Source organism: Podarcis cretensis (assembly GCF_951804945.1).
Source record: "Podarcis cretensis genome assembly, chromosome: 15".
NCBI lineage: Eukaryota > Metazoa > Chordata > Lepidosauria > Squamata > Lacertidae > Podarcis > Podarcis cretensis.
In genome coordinates, this window is record NC_137185.1 from 3,659,488 (window position 1) to 3,680,392 (window position 20,905).

General features: G+C 47.9%; 1 protein-coding gene across 1 annotated transcript in view; it reads left to right on the top strand.

The window, feature by feature from the left end:
* Positions 1-995: 995 nt before the first annotated feature.
* The window catches only part of NXN (nucleoredoxin), a 66,513-nt gene continuing 46,603 nt past the window's right edge, over positions 996-20,905 (top strand). The window contains exon 1 of the mRNA XM_079955748.1: positions 996-1,457. Coding sequence (XP_079811874.1) covers positions 1,011-1,457 — 447 coding nt within the window. The 5' untranslated portion in view covers positions 996-1,010. The remainder of the gene's footprint in view (positions 1,458-20,905) is intronic.

Here is a 20,905-nt window from a genome sequence, read left to right on the forward strand (position 1 = left end):
AGGTGAAAGACTTCTGGGGAAAGATATATAACGAATTGAAAAAAAATGTCAAAATATACATTTATAAAGAAACCAGAGGCCTTTCTTCTTGGAATAAGAGGTTTGGAATTGCCCAAGAAAGATGTAAAATTATTTTTGTATGCCACAACTGCGGCTCACATTTTGTTAGCTAAAAAGTGGAAAACCCAAGAATTACAAACGATAGAAGAATGGCAGATGAAGGTGATGGATTTTTCGGAGCTAGCCGACCTAACCGGAAGAGTCTGCGACTAGAAGGAGGAGAAGTATCAGGAAGATTGGATCAAATTTAATGATTACTTAGTTAAACAGGTTAAGTTAAACTAACTGAAAACAGCTTGCAGATACTTAATTGGCTTAGGATTTTATTTAAGTTAAGTGATGAATTAATAGGTTTAATTTCATAATGTGAAGATCTAAGGATGTTACTGTTTTAAGTTAAATTATTTTAAGAACTATGATTTGGAAAACCGTTAAAAGGACATGCCATGAAATTCAACCAAGGGGAAGCGAGGAAGTCACTTAATAATGTTAGTAAGTGTAATTTTTAATAAGGTTATGATTTATGTTTGTTTGTTTTATGTGTTTGTTTGTTTATAATGTAAAAATCAATTTAAAAAATTGGGGGGGGGGGGGAGAGAGCGAGCGAGAGAGCGCCAGCCTCGCGCGCTACAACCAGGGCGCGCTTACTCCCGAGCCGACCGAGGATCGGGGCCGCCGGTCCCAGAAAAGCGGCTCAGCCAGCGGGAGGAAGGAGAGGAGAGGGAGCCGGCGAGGGTCTCTCCGGTGCGCAGCCCGGGGCTGCTGGGGGCGGCGTCTGCGCGGCGTCGGGGGGCGGGTCGCGGGCCGGCGAGCGCCACGCGGGGAAGGCGAGGCGGGCCGGGCCGGGAGCGCCCGCTGGCGGCGGCGGCGGCTGCCTGGCTCGGTGTGGCTGGGCTCGGCCGGCTGGCTGGCTGGCTGGCGGCGGCGGAGCTGCGTGGGGCTCGGCGGGGATGTCTTCGTCGCCGTGCGCTGCTGCTGCTGCTGCTGCCGCCGCGGCGCCGCTGGCCGAGCTGCTGGGCGAGGCGCTGGCGGCGCCCGACGGCTCGGCGGTGCCCGTGGCCTCGCTGCCGGCGAGGGGCGTCTCGCTCGTGGGGCTCTACTTCGGGTACTGCGGCGCCGGCAGCAGCGCAGCCGGAGCCGCCGCCGCCGCCGCCGGCGCTGGAGCGGCAGGAACCGGAGCCGGGCCGGGCGCGCAGCTGGCCGCTAGCCTGGCCGCCTTTTACGCGCGCTTCCAGCCGGCCCGAAGCGAAGCCGGAGCCGGAGCGGCGCCGGAGCAGCGGCAGCAGCAGCGCCTGGAGATCGTCTTCGTGTCGGCCGAGCAGGATCAGCAGCGCTGGCAGGAAGCCACGCGGGCCATGCCGTGGCTGGCGCTCCCCTTTGCCGACAAGCGCCGGAAGGTGAGCGCAGCGCGGATCGGCGGGGAACGTGGGAAGCGGGAGACACGCGTGTTGGGGGCAGAGAGGGGGGTGGGTGGCAGGGGGCCACGTCTCTCCCTCTCTCTCTCTCTCTTTTTCTTTCTGGGAAGCGTCCATGATGGCCCGGACCCTCCTTCTCAAGCGCACATCCGTGCGCCCCTCTCCAAAAAGCGGTGTTTGGAGAGGCCGGCTTGGGGGACCATCGTTCGTGGCCTCTGGGCGCCGAAAATCACCGTCCCGATATTTCCTAGGCAGAGAGAACTCCGCTAAAACGCTTTTTCTGTCGCACAATGTTGCCTGTGCGTGTTCACTCCGAAGTAAGCCCCGTGGAGTTGGGAGGAGCTTTGCTCCGAAGTAAGCGCAGCGTAGCCTGGAAAGGGAGCGCGTAACGGGCCTTACTTTTCTACCCAAACTAGTCCGCCCCCCCCCAACCCTCCACTTTGCAACATAATTTTTTGCAGCCTCGTCCTGTAAGCACGCGTTTACTTCGGAAACAAATCCTGTTGCTTTGAACGCGGTTTACTCTCGAGTAGATGCGAGGCTGGGGCGGGGTTGCTGCTGTAAAAGGAATCCATAGGAAAGCAGGCGGTGGGGTGAAGAATCCAAAAATCAAAGCACAGAAATACTATCTATGTGTCTCTTTACCTGTTGAACTTACGAGGTTTGGCACAAATGTTTTTATTTTAGCAGGAATTTTAAGTTTTCTTATTTGTTTTGCGGCTCGTTTTAAACTGGCTTTGTTTTTCCTGTATCTTGTGGTGACCTTACCTTAGACATCACCTCTTGAAGAGGCACAGAAAGGGTCAAAAGGTAGCTATTAATTACATCTACTCGGAAGTAAACCCCCATGAGTTCAGTGGGGTTTACTACCAGGCAAATGGGTGTAGTAACTTGGGTGTAGTTGAAAGAAATATATGGGGTTTTCCGTGCTGCGTGAATGGGTTGTAAATCACCGTTTGGAACCTGCTGTAATTCACAGACCCCCAAATCTTAGCCTTGGTATTCAGTTTGCCAAGAGACCCCTAAAAAAAAATCCCCCACCCCAAATTTCCTCCTCTAACCAGATATCCTGTCTTTAAATAATTTGCTGAAGGTTCCCCGTCCCTGAAATCCTCTATTCCAATTCCAGCTGTGTTAATCCAGATTAAATTCCAATTTTTTATTCCGGTTTTAGTGAAATAAGGATGTTTGGCTGTTGCAAGGAGCTGGCGTAAACCGCCCAACCCATTTTTCAATTCTTTACGCGTCTTATTTTGGGTGGGTGGGATCTACTCTCCTGTTCTGTTGGGGATGCTCCACATCAAATTCAGAAAACGGGATTTTTGTCTCCATGCCCTGCCCTGCAGCGAGAGCAGGACATCTTTTCATTTTGCAATAATTTTCAGAGAATCCTCTGAAAGAATATTTATTGGGTTGTATATGGACTGTCTTTCTCTGTATTGTAGTGGGGGGGGGGGAGACTTTGTTAAAATAAAATCTATACAACATCCCACACAGATAATTTTGTTCTGCAGATGGAAGGAAAATATTTCATTTTTTAAAAAACCTGTAAAAAATGCATGTAATTCATTCCAATTCTCCACTCACCCCTTAAAAAAAAACAAAACACCTAGGCCTTCTCTTTGATGCAAGGCCTTTGGGTGACATTACAGCAGCTAGCTGTTTTCTCCCTGGGGAATTTGGACCAGCTTTTGATTCTGATTTTAAAAATCACCTTTTTGGGGTGTGTGTGATTATGTGCATTTAAAAGAAAATTCCCATTCATGGTGGAATTGCACCAGCAGGAACTGGCGGTCCTTAATCTGGAAGTAAAATCCACCTCAAAGCTGACGCCCCCAACCTGGGCGCTGACCTCCTAAGCCTTTTGGACTGCCACTCCCATAATCCCCAGCTGGTCCCCCAGGGGCTGATGGGAGTTGTGGTCCAAAAGGTCTGGAGGGCACCAGGTGGCATTGCTTTTGGATTGAGGAACTTTGCTTTGTACAGCACAGTTTAAAGTGGTGAAAGGAATGTTCCTTGCTTGCTAGAACAAAAGACCTCTTAAGTTTACAGCAGCATCTAAAATATTTATTAATGCCAAATAATACAAAAAAATTCAAGAGTTACAGGAGAAAATAATAATAATAATAATAATAATAATAATAATAATAATTTATTCCCCAGCCACTCTGGGTGGCTTCCAACAGAATATTAAATATAGAATCGAACATTAAAAATTTCCCTAAATAGAGCTGCCCTCAGATGTCTTCTTAAAGTAAGATAGTTGTTTATTTCCTTGACATCTGATGGGAGGGCGTTGCACAGGGCGGGCACCACCACCGAGAAGGCCCTCTGCCTGGTTTCCTGTAACCTTGCTTCTCGCAGGGAGGGAACTGCCAGAAGGCCCTTTTTGGCGCTGGGCCTCAGCGTCCGGGCAGAATGATGGGGGTGGAGACGCTCCTTCAGGTATACTGGGCCAAGACCATTGAGGGCTTTCAAGGTCAGCACCAACACTTTGAATTGTGCTCAGAAACGTACTGAGAGCCAATGTAGGTCTTTCAGGACCGGTGTTATATGGTCTCGACGGCCAGTCCCAGTCACCAGTCTAGCTGCCGCATTCTGGATTCATTGTAATTTCCGGGTCACCTTCAAAGGTAGCACCACGTAGAGTGCGTTGCAGTAGTCCAAGCCGGAGATAACTAGAGCATGCACCACAATATACATCACCGATTTTAAACCATTTAACTGAGACCATATATCAAAATGCCTTGCTAAACTGAGTTGACCAGGAAACAAAAGATTTCAGCAGGGACCAAAAACGTATAATGAAGAAGCCTGTCTAATTTCAATGTGCGGGGAGTTCCGAAGTGTAGGGTGACGTGACAATTGTAAATGGGCCAGTTTCACAGATCCCAGCAGTGAATGGGTATATATGGAGACGATCCAGCAAGTAAACTGGTCCCAAGCTGTCAAGGGCTTTGCATACCAATAGTGACACCTGGATCTATGTTGATCGCATTTGTAGCCCCCTCAGCGGTGCAAAAGGAAGCAGGGGAATCGCAACCGGTTTTCGGACGTTACTCCTCTCTCCCTGTATTCAACTGAAAAGGCCACGACTGCATGGCAGACCTAGGTCCATATAAGGCAGCCTTCTTGCTCATTAAACCAGTCTTTAATTTTGAACCATGAGGACTGGCTCCTTGGCTTTCTTTTTAGGTGAGGCGTTGTAGCTCAGTGGTTTGCAGAAGGTCTCTGCTTCGATTCCCGGGATCTCCAGCTAGGTCTCCCATCTGAAACCCTGGATGGCTGTTGCCGGTCAGTGTATCAGGCATGTCCAAAGTCCATTTGGGGGGCCTAATCTGGTCTGCCGGTCAGTTTAATCCGGCCCCTGTGGCAGATTATTTCCTGGGGTAAAATACAGTGGTACCTCTGGATGCGAACGGGGATCCGTTCCGGAGCCCCGTTCGCATCCAGCGCAGAACACAACCCACGACTCTCCGCTTCCGTGCATGCATCATTTTGAGCGTCTGCGCATGCGTGAGCAGCGAAACCCGGAAGTAACGCGTTCCCAAAAACGCTCAACCTGAAGCTACTTCAACCCGAGGTATGACAATGCTCAACAACTTTGGTGTAAAATCATAAAAAATCTTAACAACTTCAATCTTAAAAAAGGAACTTTGGTTGGCCTCTTGGCCAGCCCTCACGGCCCTTCACGTCATCAAATCTGGCCCTCTTTGAAAAAAGTTTGGACGCCACTGGTGGACGATACTGAGCTGGTTTGGCCCTGTAAAAGGCAGCTCCGTGTCTTCCCAGGATTGCATCCTTAAGGCAGCCACAGAGTTTGCAAGCGCCCTGGCTCAGGAGCCCGGCATCCTCGCAGATCTGTGCAAATGAATGCAAAATCATCCGTAAGGTTAATACATAGAGTCTGTACTCAGTCAAGATGCACAAAGCGGTTTTCTAAGTTGCATGTGTACCTTGGCTTGGGACAAAAAAAACCTAAATATTGGGTTTGTGGAGTGTAAGGAGGAGTTACAGCTAGTGGGCCATATTTCTCTGCTGGCTTCCAATGTAAATAGCAGTCTGTGGTGAACCTGTGGCATTCCATGTCGCATCGGACTCCAGTTCCCATCAGCCCCAGCCAACATGCCCAACGGTCATGGATGATGGGTGTTGTACTCCAGCAATATTTGGAAGGCCACAGATTCCCTGGCGTTTAGGGTCAGCGGTGAGAAAACTGTATGTGATGAAAAGTACCTAAACCAGAAGGGAGTGATTCACATCTGCAGTAGGAAGGATGTTCCCAAGTCCTGGTCACACCTGGGCTTGGATTTTCACTCTGCCCTGGGTGGCAAGGGAGTTTGCTGCTTCCGGGCAACCAGGAAGCATTACAGGAAAGAATTCCCTTCATTTCTCTATCCTGATGACTGACTCAGGAATGCTTTGCAGGCACGCGATGAAAATCCAACAGATTTCTCTGCAAGGCTGCTAGATCTAATGAGACGCTTCAATTTATGAAACTTGCATCACTCAAGGTGGTACCAAAACAATATTTTAGGTAAAAACGACCCCTTGTTTGCAGTGCTTTCCCCCCCTGGAAAAATAGGTGGGGGAACTCATCATGAAGTAAGTTTGTTTATTTATTGCGGGCTCAGTCGCAGTGCTGCCACACCCCCCCCTCCCCACCAGTGCAGTGGTGGTTAATATTAAAATGTGATTAATAAACTCAAACAGACAATGGTGTGGATCAAAAACGGCCACAGCTTTATTGATTACAGATACAGGTGGATTTTTGGCTCAGGCATTGGGTATGTATCCGTTCCAGACAAAAAAGAAAAAATTAAAAGGTAAGGGAACTTAGTTCGCCTGAGTTCCTGCTCAAAAAATCCCCTGCTTGTTTGTATTTGTTTGTGAATCTCTAGCTTGGCTGATCCGAAAGACATGAGCGGATTTGATGCAGCTGAGTTTGGGCTTGATTCTGAAAAGGGAGCGGCTGTGTCGGACTGAGAATTATCACACCTTTCTTTAGATTGCATAATCCACTGCCGAGTTTATTCAAGTCGCTTCCCAATCTACCAAGCGTTGGCAGCACTTCTCATTGCACCATGAGGCCTAGGCCCTTGCCTTTTTCTTACAAATAGCAGCTCAGATTCTCAGGAGCCCACATCCTGTATCCCAGGCCGTATGTTGGTCTGCTAATGTGAAAACAGGTGCGTTAGACCTGGCCCGGTCTGCTTGCAGCCTGGCCATCTTTGGAAACGGGCCTACTGATCCCAAACTCTTACCTAACTGATGCTTTTTAAAGCAGGGCCTCCTTGTGAGGTGAAGCTTTCTGAAGGCCAAGGGCCGCATTTGCTTCTGGGCAAGTTCCTGGAGTCCACATGCCCATGGTCGCCAGGGCCAGAGGGAAAGGGGGGCAGAGTAACAATTTTTTGTCCACTTGGCTAGTTTTTACACTCAAACCTCCTGTCCCAATCCTCCTTGCAGGCTAACAAAAGGCAAAATCAGAGTTCAAGGAGATTTTCCAGCCCGGCAAAAACACGCAGTGAGGCTGCGAAGGAGAGGCAGTAAGCAAATCAGAGGAGGGTTCGAAGGGCCAAATAGAAAAGTCTAGGGGCCGCATTGATTAAACATTGATCCCGTTGTGCGGTAAGTAGTTCGCTGAGGAACAAAGTGCTTCAAATGGTCCCTGCCAGTCACTGAACGGCAAATATGTCAGAAACGTGTTTTGGAATTGGGAGGAATTGAGTGGTATGTGGAATTTTGAGGGTTTGTCGTTCTCCACCAGAAATCTCTTTTCTGGCTGTGAGTTGATTCATGTGGAAGGAACAAAACCGGGTTTGAAACAGGGACTTGCGTCTCCTTTCGCACTGGCACGACTCAGAAGTGACCTGAGCACGTTTGAGGTCGATGTGGAGCATCCCAAATTTTATTTTTCCAAACAGGAGGGATATATTTTTCCTTTTCCACCCTGACATTTAAGAGGGCGGGGCGCTTTTGGGTTGAAGGATGAAGAGATTCTGAAAATGAACTGCCCCCGAAAGGTGTTTGGATTCCACAGTCTTGCTTTTGAAGCGAAATTTCTGCCAGAGCTTAAAAATGGGGACATCATTGGCATGTGATGCTGGGTGTGAACCCCAGAAGACAAAGGAGACGTGCGGGGAAATTGCCTAATTTTCAGGTGTTGAAAGTGGGTGAGCCGGTAATCCACAGGGTTTAGTGCTGGGTGCAGGCGTGTGCTGCAGAGCTGTGGTGGCGCAGGTCTAAGACGCATGCTTTAATTGCAGAAGGTTCAATCCACAGCATTGGGGGATTTGTTTATTTTGAATAAATTTCATTAGAAATTAGAAATCCGAAACTAAAACATTCATCTAGATAAAAACACAGATCCAGAGGAAAGGAAGAGGGAGAGAAAAAAGAAGGGGGTAAGAGAGAGAGAGAGGTAGAGACAAATAGAAAAATGATTAAACGAGGGAAAAGGGAATAAAGGGGGGGGATTAATTTAAGAAACTAAAGAACTTCTGTCCAGTATAATACCTAGCCAGGCTACTTTCTAAGAACCAACATTATCTTCAGCCTTCAAACCCAAATGTCATTCATTCATTATGTTTTTCACGCAAAAATTCATCAGGATGTTTACGACAGGCAGAAGAGAGCCCTTCTTCCCCACAGCGTATAGTAAGACTGTGGAACTCACTCCCACAGGAGACAGTGGTGTCCAACTTAAAAGTGGATATTAGACAGATCAGGGAGAACTGACTATTAATGGCTACTGGCCAGGATGGCTAGGTTCTGCCTCCATAGTTAGAGGCAGCAACACACCTGCATCCTAGTTGCTGAAAAACACAGGCGAGGAGAGAGGGCTCCTGTGCTAAGGTCCTGATGGAGCATTTCCTGCAGGCATCTGGGTGGTCACTGCAAACAGAATGCTGGACTAGATGGACCACTGGTGGACTCCTCTTATATATTATATTTTCAGCCCACCTTTTCCACCAACTTGCTCTGTACTGGCCATCAACTTGGAGAGCTTTAAAAGAGGGAGAGATTCACGGAGAATCATAGAGTTGGAAGAGACCACAAGGGCCATTGAGTCCAACCCCCTGCCAAGCAGGAAACACCATCAGAGCACTCCTGACATATGGTTGTCAAGCCTCTGCTTAAAGACCTCCAAAGAAGGAGACTCCACCACACTCCTTGGCAGCAAATTCCACTGTCGAACAGCTCTTACTGTCAGGAAGTTCTTCCTAATGTTTAGGTGGAATCTTCTTTCTTGTAGTTTGGAACCATTACTCCGTGTCCGCTTCTCTGGAGCAGCAGAAAACAACCTTTCTCCCTCCTCTATGTGACATCCTTTTATATATTTGAACATGGCTATCGTATCATCAGAAGAAAACTATTGGTGACTCCTCGCCACAATGGCTGCTCTCAGAGGCAGAATCTGGGACTTGGGATTAGCTCAGTTGGTTGAGCATGAGGCTCTTAATCTCAGGTTCATGGGTTCAAGCCCCACATCGGGCAAAAGATTCCTGTTTTGCAGGGCGTTGGACTAGATGACCCTCAAGGTCCCTTCCAACTTTGGAATCCTATGATCTATGATCTTATTCTATGTCAATGCATTCCAGTAACTGGGAATCGCAAGTGAAGAGAGACTCTATGTGCAGTTTCTCCAAGGATCTGTCCTGTTCCCCAAACGCCAGGGCTGCGGAAGAGCTCTGTGTCACTCTGCGGATTGCTAGCTTCCCTCCATCCAAGCCAAGGTTGGGAGTGGAGGGATTCCTGTCGACAGTGTTGACCGATGTGCTTCCAACATGCTCTGCTGTGTCTTCCGAGGGTGTCTGCATGGCGAGATCCCTGCTTGAGGAGTGTGTGCCGGCGTGCGGCTGGGTTTTTGCGGCGGCAAAGAACAGTTTCTCCCTTTCCGATTCAGTTCGCAGCTAATCTGCTCTGAAAGCTGCCGGGCGGCTCAAAGCGGCCTCCTGCCGTGTCGTTCCATATTTTGCTTTTATTTCCTTTCCTCCCTGCGGCACCTCCATGCGCCTGAGCGTCAAGAGAGGGCCGGACTCCGCGTGTGGAAAGGCAAGGAGCTTCTTCAGAAGAAGACGGGGCTCGCGCCAATCCGATGGGAGGATATGCTTGCTGGTTGCCTGCTTTGCGTCCGGCGGGAGTCTTGTATTTCTCCTTCCCCAGAATACGGGCAAGACTTGTGCAGACCGGCAGGGCTTTGTTGGATGGGGCCCTTGCCACGTTTTATTCCAGATGCTGGGAAAAGGCCCAGAGCTCCATGATGGGCCACCTGCTTCGTTAATGTTCCGTCTGCCCTTAATTCAGAACCATGAGGACTGGAAACCTGTTTTATCTTCATGGGGAAGAGCCATTGCTCAGTGGGAGAGCACCTGCATGCAGAAAGTCCCAGGATCAGTTCCAGGCAGCAGCTTCCGGTAGGGCTGGGAAACACTCCTTTCCTGAAACCCTGGAGAGACCCTGCCAGTCAGTGTAGACAATACCAATGTAGATAGGCCCTATGGGCTTACTCAGTATGAGGCAGCTTCTTATGTCCCTACATCACCTTGCCAACAAAGGTCCGTATAGTTAAAGCTATGGTTTTCCCAGTAGTGATGTATGGAAGTGAGAGCTGGACCATAAAGAAGGCTGATCGCCGAAGAATGGATGCTTTTGAATTATGGTGCTGGAGGAGACTCTTGAGAGTCCCATGGACTGCAAGAAGATCCAACCTCTCCATTCTTAAGGAAATCAGCCCTGAGTGCTCACTGGAAGGACAGATCCTGAAGCTGAGGCTCCAATACTTTGGCCACCTCATGAGAAGAGAAGACTCCCTGGAAAAGACCCTGATGTTGGCAAAGATGGAAGGCACAAGGAGAAGGAGACGATGGAGGACGAGATGGTGGGACAGTGTTCCTGAAGCTACCAGCATGAGTTTGACCAAACTGCGGGGGGCAGTGGAAGACAGGAGTGCCTGGATGCTCTGGTCCATGGGGTCACGAAGAGTTGGACATGACTAACCGACTAAACAACAACAACAAAATATCTTCCTTTTCCTCTTCCTGGATGCAAGTGGAAGGTTAGGGGAAAGGTCCTGCAAGTCTGTAGCAAAAAGCTGGTTGGTGGAAGGCAGCGACTGGCTAGTGCCTGTGACGTCTCCAAGACCCCTTTCCGCCCCAGATTGTTGGAGCAGTTTTGCAATTCTTGGATGACACCCCCCCCCCTTTTTCTCTCTCTTTATAAATCTCTGCTCCTTTAGATAAATAAACTCCAATGAAAGGTAAAGCCACAAACCAATAAATGTACAGATGGTGTTTGCTTAAAACAAAACAAATAAATTAAAACAACAATGGGGCAGCCCACTGAGGCATGTAAGGAATTGCTAGAATGTGAAGGAGGCTGAAGGCGGGAGCGAAAAATCTTTTGCACCTTCTCTTCGAAGCTCAGGCTTTCGCCCTGAGCGCTGAGTTCCCTAAGGGTGTCCTGGAAGCTGTGAGGGGCATGTTATTGTTGGGATCCTTGTGGGCCCAAACGGAGAAAATTTGGAGGGCCGCATTCAGCAACCTGCCTGAAATTCACTTCTGCCCTTCATTTCTGCCCTTGAGTTAACACTGTTAAATATTTCCTGGTTGGCTCGGTTTCCTGAGCAATAGCTCCGTTAAGCCTTTTGCAGCAAAACCCAGTGTCTTGTGGCCCTTTAAAGACTAACAAATTTATTCTGGTGTGACGCAGGAAGGCTGCCTTATTCTGAGTCAGACCAATGGTCCACCTAGCTCAGTATTGTCTACACTGGCAGGCAGCAGCTCCTTAGGGTTCCAGGCAGGGGGACATTCCCAGCCTGAGCTGGAGATGCCGCTGGGACGTAGAGCTTGGGACCTTCTGTCGGTAAGGCAAGCGCTCTACCATAGAGCTGTGCCCCTTCCACTAAAAGTGAAGTTAGATTCTAGTCCTCATGATCCAACATGCAGTTCTCACAGTGGCCAACCCGTGCGCCTCTTCTGGGAAGCCCAGGACCTGAGCACCCTCCCTTTTTGTGGTTACCAGCGACATTCATCTTGCACCAGCAGCATTACAGTGGTACCTCAGGTTACATATGCTTCAGGTTACATATGCCTCAGGTTACAGACTCCGCTAACCCAGAAATAGTACCTCGGGTTAAGAACTTTACTTCAGGATGAGAACAGAAATTGTGCTCCGGCGGTGCAGCAGCAGCAGCAGGAGGCCCCATTAGCTAAAGTGGTGCTTCAGGTTAAGAACAGTTTCAGGTTAAGAACAGACCTCCAGAATGAATTAAGTACTTAACCCGAGGTACCACTGTAATCTGTACTGGCCAATTCCTTCCTACGAAGATGCTGCTGATTCTGATATACCTGAAACCTCATTTTTTGTTGAATCCGTCTCAACACGCTCTCGATGGGTAAGATACCCTGGCCTTGAAAAGGCAATTAAGCCACTTGGCATGCTTTAAAAAAAAAACCAGCCTTTGTCGCTGTTTGATCCACAAGCGACAGCAATGAAATCTTTTATGTCTGCTCACCTGTTTTAAAAGCCTTTCGAGCGAACTCTGGACAGGCCCTGGAGAGCCTAATAAGTTTCCTTTATGAGGAATATCGAAAATTGAATCCTGGCCTGCCTTTGCTCCACACGCCCCCTGAGTATCTTTAGGGAAGCGTTAGGAGTGGCTGCAAATTTTATATTTTGGTTCTGCTTTTTTCTATGAGAACATAGCACTTTTTTAAAAAAAAGTAAATAAATGATGGTGTCTTTAAGAAGGGGAAAAGGGGGTTGGGCAGGGGCTGGCATTCCCCGAAAGTTCAGTATTGTGGTTTGGATTTGTGTTCCTGCAGAGTGCTGAGTAATTTTGGAGGCGTGTGAGGATGTGGCTATGCTTTGTAAGGACCTCTTAATCTGGGGATAACAGAGCTTCGCTTGTAAGCTTATAACTGGCAATTAACGTTGGGTGGATCAGGTTTCGAAACAGGAGGTTTATAAAAACTGAAGGTTTGGTGTGCTCGGAGTTTGGAGAGGCAGGCTTGAAGTGTGCATCTGAGATCTGGATGGGGGGAAATTAGTTTTAAAAAAAGAACCCAGATATCTGTTGTATGGATCTGTAATTTTGAGGCCTTAGGATCAAATCTAGCCCTCCTAACTGATAGCTTCCCAGTGGCATGACTGGGGATCTCTGATTTTCTGCCTGACTTGCAGCTGAACTCTTGCGAAGCTCATGCTACTTGCCTGAATAAACCTGAATGCTTGCAAAGAGTGCTGTTGTCTCTGCTGAATAGTGCAGTCTGTGTACGTTCAACAGTGGTACCTTGGGTTACAGATGCTTCAGGTTACAGACGCTTCAGGTTACAGACTCCGCTAACCCAGAAACAGTACCTCGGGTTAAGAACTTTGCTTCAGGATGAGAACAGAAATCGTGCGATGGCAGCAGCGGGAGGCCCCATTAGCTATAGTGGTGTCTCAGGTTAAGAACAGTTTCAGGTTAAGAACGGACCTCCAGAACGAATTAAGTTCTTAACCCGAGGTACCACTGTATAAAGTACCTACCAAAGCCATGCATACAGTTGGTTTTAAAGAGATATTTGTTTCTGAATTGTCTTGCAGCTGACCCCTTGCAAAGCTCTCCTGAAATTAGTCTACAGAGGAGATAAGCTCTTGTAAGGAGTTCTGCTGTACTGGCTTTTAATTCTTGATTTTAAAGTTGCAGCTGAACTCTTGCAGAGGAGCTGAGCTTTGGCAGAGGTGTCCCAGTTTGATTTGACAGTTTGCCGGAACAAGACCTGAGCCCATAGGAAGAGATTTCTCATAGGCATCAGTGAGTCAGACCATATATACTGAGTCAGACCATTGGTTCGTTTTGCTCCATGTTGCTGATAGGCAGGATTTCAGGCAGGGGACATTCATGGCCTTATCTGAGAATTGTCAGGATTGGACCCAAGCTTTCTGCATGCGAAGCAGAACCGCAACCCTTCCCCATAGATCTGTGGGGGGCTGGACTGGCACCACCCCTCCTCTACAGAAGGTTGCTAGGTGCTGATACCCAACCTGGCGCAGGTTGCTAGGCAACTGCAGCATCACTCCCCTGTCCTGTCAAACTGGCTGCCCCAGGTTGGTTATCTGAGCAGCAGTTTAATGGCGGCAGGTAGCTCCTCCCCTGCCCCTTCAAATTAAGTAGGCGGGGGCTCATCTGCTAATACCAGCTGTTGGACCCGGAGACATGACTTTTTTGGGAGATCTAGGAAAACCAGGAGCCAGGCCTAGTTGCTCCCCTCCAGATGTTGCACAGATGTTGTTCTGCTTAGCCAAAGAGAGAGAGAGAGAGAAGGCGATTATGATATTACTGGCATATGGGGCCTATTTATTGTTCCCTTAATACTCAGAAAGTGCTGGGTTGAAGCTGCCCTAAGCTTGCAAAAGGAGGCTGGCTAAACTGTCCTGCATCGTCCTAAAAGGTGTAAAGGGGTGGGGTGAAGGGGTATACACTCAGGGTTATAGCCAGTGCTATAAATTCACCAGGTGAGTTTTGTGACTGGCGTGGGTCCAGCTGAGACCATGTGGAGATCTCTGGAGGCCAGGATGGCGTTGGACGTCTCCACCTGGCTGGCCCCTCCAGCTTTCTTAAGCAGGTAGTAAGCCGTCAAACAAACCCTCCTGTTACAAAGAGAACGTCAGCAATGTCTAGGCAACACGATGACCATGTACCTACCTGTGCAGTAGACAATCTTTATAGAATTCCTTCAAACCATGACAAGTACAGAATGAAATCTATAGTCTCAAAGTCTCTGAAAATCTTTAAATGAAGCGATGTACCAGACTTTGTACAATGAAAGACAAGCTGTGAAGCTTTGTGTATTCAGCAAATATTGATGTCCAACACTGAACAGAGATTCCGGATATTGACTACTGTTCTGTAGAATTCCTCATCAGCGTGGTGGGAGGATATAGAATTGCTTCATAAACCCATCTTATTTCGAATGAATGCATGTAAATGAAAATATCAAATGCTGTGGAACATTGCTCATGAAATAATTCTTACTTAAGCAGGTAAGCAGGTGAGCTTATTTATTGCATTTACAGTATATCCCACCTTTCCCCCCCGGATTTCATGGTTAATCCCTACAATGTCCCTGTGACTGACCGCAAGGTCACCCAGTGAGGTTCCTGACCAAGTGGGGATTCGAACCCTGGTCTCTCCAACACTCTGAACCACTGAATCCCACTGGCTTCCTATAGTTCTTCTGCTGTGGGGCAGCTCTGTAAATTAAGTAGGTAAATGAGTATGGGGAAAGCGAAATGCCCCTTAGAGAAGGATCTGAAATATTTCATTTGGCCCCGTGAGAACAGGAGGCTAGATGGGCCCCTGGTCTGATCCAGCAGGACTTCCCTTATACAGTGGTACCTCGGGTTACATACGCTTCAGGTTACAGACTCTACTAACCCAGAAATAGTACCTCAGGTTAAGAACTTTGCTTCAGGATGAGAACAGAAATCGTGCTCCAGCGGCGCGGCAACAGCAGGAGGCCCCATTAGCTAAAGTGGTGCTTCAGGTTAAGAACAGTTTCAGGTTAAGAACGGACCTCCAGAACGAATTAAGTACTTAACCCGAAGTACCACTGTATTTTTATGACTGGTGTGAATTTTGTGCATCTCTCTTCTCATTGCTTAATTGCTTTTTATAAATGTGTTTTTAAAATACTGTTTTTGCATGTGGACGAGGGCTTTAAATTCAGATCTCTTCTCCCTCGTCCCCCTTGCCACATGCTTTAGCCTGTTAGCTTTTGGTTGACACATGCACACAACCCCCCCCCCCTTTGTGGCTTTGTGTTGTAAGCATCCGTGGTGGAAAGGAATGCCAGCCCTCCTTCCTGCCTGCGAAGGGAAGAGATTCCAAATGTGTTTAGCACTAACGTGAGGCAAGGGATTAAAATTCTCCTGCGGCTCAGCAGAAATGCAACCTCCTTTCCTTGATTTTGCGCTGAGCTTTTGCACTGGAGAAAAACCACGGCTGATCATAGAACTGTGGAGCTGGGAGGAAACTAGGTGTGTGCTTGTTAGCAAGTGGGGGGATGTGGCCCTCCATACCTCTCTGCCTGGCCCTTGGGTCTCTCTCCAGGCCACACCTTCTGCCCCCAAAGCCACAGGCCTTGCCTCGAACCTTCCTGGAGTGTTTCTGCCTGGGTGTGTGTGTAGTCACTAGCCTACTGCAGAATGATAAAATTATCATTTGTTGCTCCACCCACCTTTGTCTCTGGCCCTGCCCACTTCTGACATGTGGCCCCAGAGAGGTTTCCCAGAAGGCAATGTGGCCCTTGGACTGAAAATGATTCCCTACTTCTGATAGATACATACAACCCCCCACCCCACTCCCCAGAAGATCAGAGATTAGGGGCGTTGTTTGCATCAGTTGAAGGAAATTTTAAATGATGAAATTTGATGGGTTCTTAGCAGTGCAGTTCTCTACAGGTCTACGTGGAGCTCATAGGGACTTGCTCCCAGGCAGCAGGTCTATAGCACCTTTGTTGATCAAGCTGTCGATTCAACTGGTAGATGGATTAAAAAAAAATATATCCCAGTACAGTCTAGCCTCGGTTCTCAAACGGCTCCGTTTTTGAACGATTCAGCTCCCGAACGCTGTTCTTGAACATTTTTCGGAACTTGGAACAGCTTCCGGGTTTTTTCTTCTTTTTTCTCCATTGACTTTGCTGACCGCCCTTTGATCTTCAGTTGTCAAACATTTTCGGACAACTGAGGTTTGACTGTATTTATTCTGAAATCTGAAGATGCAGAGCTTTCTTAAAAGTTCAGACGCCACAGCGACGGGCCTAAGCAGGCATCTAAGGAAGGGTTTTCTGTTCTTGTTCAGTGGACAAAGGCATGTCTCGTGCTTATTGAAAGCTTTTGGAAACAGGCTTAAAGGCATGCAGGACAGCTTGGGTTATTTGATCCGTTAGGATCGTGGAATGGTAGGCCAACCCTCTGCGATGCAGGAATTCTAGCTAAAGAACCCCTGACGTAACCCGTTCCACTGTGAAACAGCTCTTAGCACCAGAAAGTTCTTCCCGTGTTTATTCAGAATCTTCTCCCTTTTGCAATTTGAATCCACTGTTTCAGGCTCTGTCATCTGGAGCAGCAGGAAACAAACTCTCTCCATCTTCCATGTGGCAACCCTTGAGATAATCTGAAGATGGCTACCCTATCTCCCAGCATCTTAAAAAGTAGAGACATCACCTTGCCAGCAAAGGTCCGAATAGTTAAAGCTATGGTTTTCCCAGTAGTGATGTATGGAAGTGAGAGCTGGACCATAAAGAAGGCTGATTGCCGAAGAATGGATGCTTTTGAATTATGGTGCTGGAGGAGACTCTTGAGAGTCCCATGGACTGCAAGAAGATCAAACCTCTCCATTCTGAAGGAAATCAGCCCTGAGTGCTCGCTGGAAGGACAGATCCTGAAGCTGAGGCTCCAAGACTTTGGCCACCTCGTGAGAAGAGAAGACTCCCTGGAAAAGACCCTGATGCTGGGAAAGATGGAGGGCACAAGGAGAAGGGGACGACAGAGGACAAGATGGTTGGATGGTGTTCTTGAAGCTACCAGCATGAGTTTGACCAAACTGCGGGAGGCAGTGGAGGACAGAAGTGCCTGGCGTGCTCTGGTCCAGGGGGTCACGAAGAGGTGGACACGACTATAAACAACAACAACAACAACACCCTATCTCCACTTAGTCTCTTCTCGTCCGGGCTAAACATCCCCAACTCCTTCAACCGTTCCTCACCAGGCTTGGCTTCTGGATCCTTGATCACCCTGGTCGTCCTCCTCTGCTCACCTTCCACTTGGCTGTCTCCTCCATCTCTATCTTCCTGGTTACGATGATGCGGCGGCTTGAGGGGAGCTAACTATCCTCAGCTGTGTTTTTCTCATAATCTCTCTCCCAAACCCCACTGCCTTCCAGGAAGGCTACACACACACACACACACACACACATTTTTTTATCTGGCCTTGTGCTTTCACATCTGGCTGAAATCTGGACTGCCGGCGGTCAGGCCAGATGTGGCGGCTCGACTTGAGCAGGAGGGATTATTTCATAAGGCGGCTTTCTTGTGGCAATGTCGAGGCTTGAAAGGATAAAAAGATAGATGTCTGATCACTTCCTCGCTGCCTTTATTATTATTATTTTTATTAAAGGAAAAGGCGGACTGATGCCCACAGGAGCTCAACGTATGCAGAGGCTTCACTGTTTTCCTTTGCCTAATTCCCTTTTGGAGCCACCCCAATTTGGTGGCAGTCACCAGTACACATCTATCAGCAGAGAATTGTACTAGTGTGCTTTGCGAATATTCACCTCTCACTTGTCTGTCCTGAATATTTTGCCCACCCTGGGATGACTCCCATTGGCCCAGCTGCTGTGATGTCACAGAGAGCCAGCAGCCTGATGCTGGGCTACAGAGGAATTCTCAAATGACATTTAGGATATGAAATCCCAGATCAGTAAGGAATTCCTGTCAAACTGTACCACATATTAATAATTCCTGCTTTGCCCAGGGGGTTGGACTAAATGACCGTTTGGGTGCCTTCCAGCTCTACAGTTCTATAATTCTTGTATAAAAGGGCTGTTGTGTATTATTTACACCGCTTTTTAGCATACCTCATCCCTAAAGCTCACAGTAGTTCACAGGGGTGAAGCTTGTATGTAACTAGTCGCCTGGGGCGAGTAAGAATCTCCTCTAGTCAGTCAGCCGAGAAGGGCAGGCAGGCAAACAGCTTTGGAAAATCTTCGAGACTTTCTGCAGTGAGGTGTATACAATATTGGAGTAGAGCTGATTGTAGGACCCCTTTGGGGTCAAGTTTGTGTAGCCTTTCCACAAAAGGATGGCTCATTGGGTGACAATGTGACAGCCGCAACCAACTGGGTATTTTTGTGTATGTGTGTGTGTTTTGTCACTAGGCTGTTTTGGAGGCTGCAGAGTAGCCTAGGAGATGATAGGCTCTGCATCTTCTGGGTCGATTCCCCCATTGTGGCATTTTGATCTCGCTGTTGAGATGAAAGGAAACACCCCCTTTTTTTGCATTTGAAAAGCAGGCCAGTTCATTCTTCCAGGGCAAGAATCTGAACAACAGTTCCGTTTTTTCATATATATATATATATATATATATATATATATATACACACACACACACACACACACACACACACACACACACACACATACTGTATATATAAAATCTGTTGTGAGATCCTTGAGAAATCTCAGCAATGTGTTCGTATCAGCTGGCAGCAACAGAGAGGAGAATATCATAGGAAATGAGGTTTCAACATCCAGCATGAATTTAGGCCAAGTGGGTCTTGGGGGTGGGAATTTTTGGAAAGAAAAGAGGCTTTCTGAGGCGTTTGCAAGTGGCAGAAAAGCTGTTAACTCCCCTCCCCTCGCATCCCGAGGAAGCCGCTAGAAAGCCCAAACATTTTTCTTATAGCTTCCTCATCTTGCATTTTTCAAAATTTGAATCGGAGCCAAACAGATACGATGATGAACGTCTATGTCTATTTTGCCCTCTCGGCAACACCGCCAGAGAGGTGGCGTTTCCTTCCCTTCAGTAACATAGGAATAATGTGAGCGGTCTTTTCCTTGCTCCATCTGGCTCAGTATTGTCTGCAGTGTCCGGCAGCATCTCTCCAGCGTATCTTGCAAGAGGTTTTTCTCCCAGGCCTTCCTGGAGATGCTGGCGATTGACCCATCAGACGTTGAGTGCATAAAGTACCGTAAGTGCTGTCTCACTGAGCTACATCTCTTCCCTTGAAAAAAAAGCCAAGATTCTGGTCCTCATGTGTGATGGGAATGGTACAGTTTGAACCCAGATCTCGCTCAGCTAATTTTGCTTCCCCTCTCTGCCCCCATTAGATGTCCTTTGGAGAGGTCCTTGCTGAAGGGATTTTATGGTTGTAAAATCCATGGCTGTTAACAGGTTTCCTGGGGTGCGTGGAAACCGTTTGAGATAATTTGCACAGGATAATTGATAAATGAAGTTTGCATCAGGGTTTTTTTCTGTTGGCCATGATGGTTCTCTCTGGATGTTGCTAGACTATAGGCACATTCGCACCATGCATTTAAAGGGCTACAATACCACTTTAAACAGTCTTTGCTTCTCCCCCCTCCCCCACAAAAATAAATTATGGGAGCTGTAGTTTGTTATGACTGCTGAGAGTTGTTAGGAGACCCTATATCCCTTTCCCAGAGCTAGAATTCTCAAGCGTTCCCTGTGAAGAGCAATTGATAGCTAAACCACTCAGTATAAAAAAGTTAAAAGAAGCTACAGTCGTACCTTGGTTCTCAAATGTAACCCATTCCGGAAGTCCGTTTGACTTCCGAAAACGTTCGGAAACCAAGACACAGCTTCCAATTGGCTGCAGGAGTTTTCTGCACTCAATCGGAAGCCGCGTCAGATGTTCGGGTTCCAAAGAACGTTCAAAAATCGGAACGCTTACTTCTGGGTTTTCGGCGTTCGGGAGCCAAAACGTACGACTACCAAGGCATTCAAGAACCAAGGTACGACTGTACAGGCGCAGGAATAGGGTGGCTAACACACGCACAAGTGGGAATGAGTGTACCTGTGTTGATTTGTACTGTTCAATTATTGTGTACGCAGGTATGCAGGCTATACACTCGTTGGAAAGTTACGTGTGAATACCTGTGCGAGGGCACAGCTCAGCTGTTTGTACACATATATTGTACACTGGTTGAATGTAATGTGCGAACATCCCTACTGTAACCTAGGGAACGGGGAATCCTGTGGCCCTCCTGGATGTTGCGAGACTACAAGTCCCACTATACCTGACACTTGGCCACATTGGCAGGGGCTGATGGGAGTCCAGTGGCACCCAGAGGGCCCATCTTTGGCTTGGGGTTCAAGATCTGGAGAGAGCGAGATGCTTAGCAACTTGACAAACAAACCAGAGCACATCCCTTTGGCTCTGTAACCTACACAAAGGAACGGAAGTGTTAAGACTCTCTGCAGCCCACAACCTGATCGCTCGACAGCACTTTGTGGCTTCTGTGGTCTGTGAGATGACGTCTGGATTCCCGTCTGCTGATGCTTTTGTGTGTGTCTTAAATTACGTAAGCAGCTTTTTAAAGGTGGCAGCAGACTAGTTCGTTTCTCTCTCTCCCCCACCCCAAGTCTGTCTTTAAGAAAGCTGAAGACAAGCCTTCACAATTTTGTACTACTAGTTATTGAGGATCAACCAGGGATTTTTATTTTTATTTTTTAAAAGTTGATTCACAAACTGTTAGCTACATTTGGAACTGGTGCCAAATCGCAGCTACCTGGTGCGCAGAGCAAGAGGGTGTGGCCTTTTTCTGACCAGGGGGCCAAATTCCCTTCTGGGAAAGCTCCCAGGGGCCACATGCTATTTGAGGGCGAGAGCAGAGAGAAAAGTGAGCAGAACCACAAAGGTA